The 2,018-nt window shown below is 35.8% G+C and overlaps 1 protein-coding gene across 1 annotated transcript in view; it reads left to right on the forward strand.

Annotated features, from left to right (window-relative positions):
• The window catches only part of MAPK14 (mitogen-activated protein kinase 14), a 91,588-nt gene that overhangs the window by 60,077 nt on the left and 29,493 nt on the right, over nucleotides 1-2,018 (forward strand). The window contains exons 4-5 of the mRNA XM_012646575.1: nucleotides 976-1,087; nucleotides 1,793-1,822. Coding sequence (XP_012502029.1) covers nucleotides 976-1,087; nucleotides 1,793-1,822 — 142 coding nt within the window. The remainder of the gene's footprint in view (nucleotides 1-975; nucleotides 1,088-1,792; nucleotides 1,823-2,018) is intronic.

Here is a 2,018-nt window from a genome sequence, read left to right on the forward strand (position 1 = left end):
TGTGTGTAAAGAAAAGTCACACACATTTATTCATATAGTACTTTAATAATAGATCTAAATTTACTGGCTTTCCCCCAAATTTATAAAAAATAAAAATAGAAATGAAATCAGCTTTCTTTATAGCTTAACTGACACTCAACCTCGAGAATGGGAATGATTCTTAGTAGATGAAACCTACCCTAATTTAAAAAAATTCAGCCTCTTTAATGCTGATCTAGTTTTTATGTTTCCATAGCTGTGTAGTACAGTAATGAGTGGGTTAAGGCATTCTATCTGGAATCTCTGTGTTGAACCTGTTGGACTTGAATGTAATCCTTCCCTAATCTTAGCATGTAAGAATGGGATTAATAGCCAGTGCCACACCCATGAGAAGTTCTGGAATGCCTCATCTTGTGTAGAGATAAAACATGTTCCTCCTTCCTTTAAGGTAAATGTAGGAATATTGTCAATGACCAATATCCTTTTACCAGTCATTCTCGAAAAAGAAGAATGATAGTTTGAAAATCTGAAGATACTCCTATTTTAGAACCTACAGTGTGGAAGGTTTGTATTAATAATGAGGTGAAAATACAATGGTGGATTTAAAAATACAAGATACTTTATTATGGCCATGCACTAAGTTATGCTGTATATTTCTCATGCAAGAATAACATTTCGAAGAAAACTAATAATGACACATATGTCTTTCTAATCTCCATCTTTGCTTTCTTGTTTTCTTTTTTCTCGAGGGAACCTGAGAAAAGATGTATCAGGTAGGAAGGAGTGCAGAAATTTTTAGAACAGATGGCAGGTAGTGAAGTTAGGATAACGTTGAAAATGAGGCCCCTCCCAGCACCGCAAGTGAGTAGTTGAGTTTTTAGCCATCTTTGTGGTATTTACTAGGTGGCCTTTCCTTTAAAAACTTTAAAAGTCTTATGAAGATAGGAGCTTTTTTAGGGGTTCTGGATTATTGTATAACTTTTCATTAATTTCTAGGTATCTGGTGACCCATCTCATGGGGGCAGATCTGAACAACATTGTGAAATGTCAGAAGCTTACAGATGACCATGTTCAGTTCCTTATCTACCAAATTCTCCGAGGTCTAAAGGTACAGACAATACCACTAATTTTGAGAAATGAATTCTCCCTTTCTCTCCCTCCCCCGCTTTTAAAAGGACTTAGAACAAACAAGCAAACAACTTACAGAAAATTCGAACACAAAATCACAAGTCAAGATCATAGTACAATAAACCATCGTGTTCACTTAGTGACCGCAGTTACCAGCATGTGGCCAGTCATGTTTTTTTGTATTTCCCAAGCCCTGAGTTATTTTAAAGCAAGTCTAGGCATCATGTCGTACTGCCCATGGATACTTTAGTATGCATATCTGAGAGATGAGGACTCTTCATTATTACATCTAAAAATTAATAATTTCTGATATAATCTGAAACCTGGTCAGTGTAATATTGAGATTTTTTAAAAAATCCTTAAAGGCTAATTTATTTGTGGGCGGGGCAGATAAACAGTGTTTTAAAATTAAACCATCTTTGATGTTTAGCAGCTTTGAGTCCTTACTGGGCTCCACAGTGCCGACAAGAAAACAGATTCAAGTCTCAAGTGAGGGGAGTCAGTGGCTGTGGAGATTATAGTTATGGTAAATGTACAGAATCTGACAGTTACTCGTTCCGATTTCTGTTCCCACTGTTAACACCAGCAGTTCTTATTGATTCATGACAATATGCAACAAACGTATAATATGACCGTGGGAGGTTGGAGACAACTTTCATTTAACTGGCTTTTTTCTTTTTCACAGTATATACATTCAGCTGACATAATTCACAGGGTATGTGTATCATGACTTTGATTAAATTATTTTGGGGGGGCCGGTGGGGAGGTGGAAGAATGGCATTTAGCCAAGATCCTAATAATGTAGACTTACTTCAGCCATTGAAATATTGATTGATTGCAACTTTGTTCTATATTTAGACTGATTAAAGAAAGAAGATATATAGTTTATTCCTATTTAAGGCTAATTTGGA

Source organism: Propithecus coquereli, unplaced genomic scaffold (genome assembly GCF_000956105.1).
Source record: "Propithecus coquereli isolate 6110/MARCELLA unplaced genomic scaffold, Pcoq_1.0 Scaffold248, whole genome shotgun sequence".
NCBI classification, from domain to species: domain Eukaryota; kingdom Metazoa; phylum Chordata; class Mammalia; order Primates; family Indriidae; genus Propithecus; species Propithecus coquereli.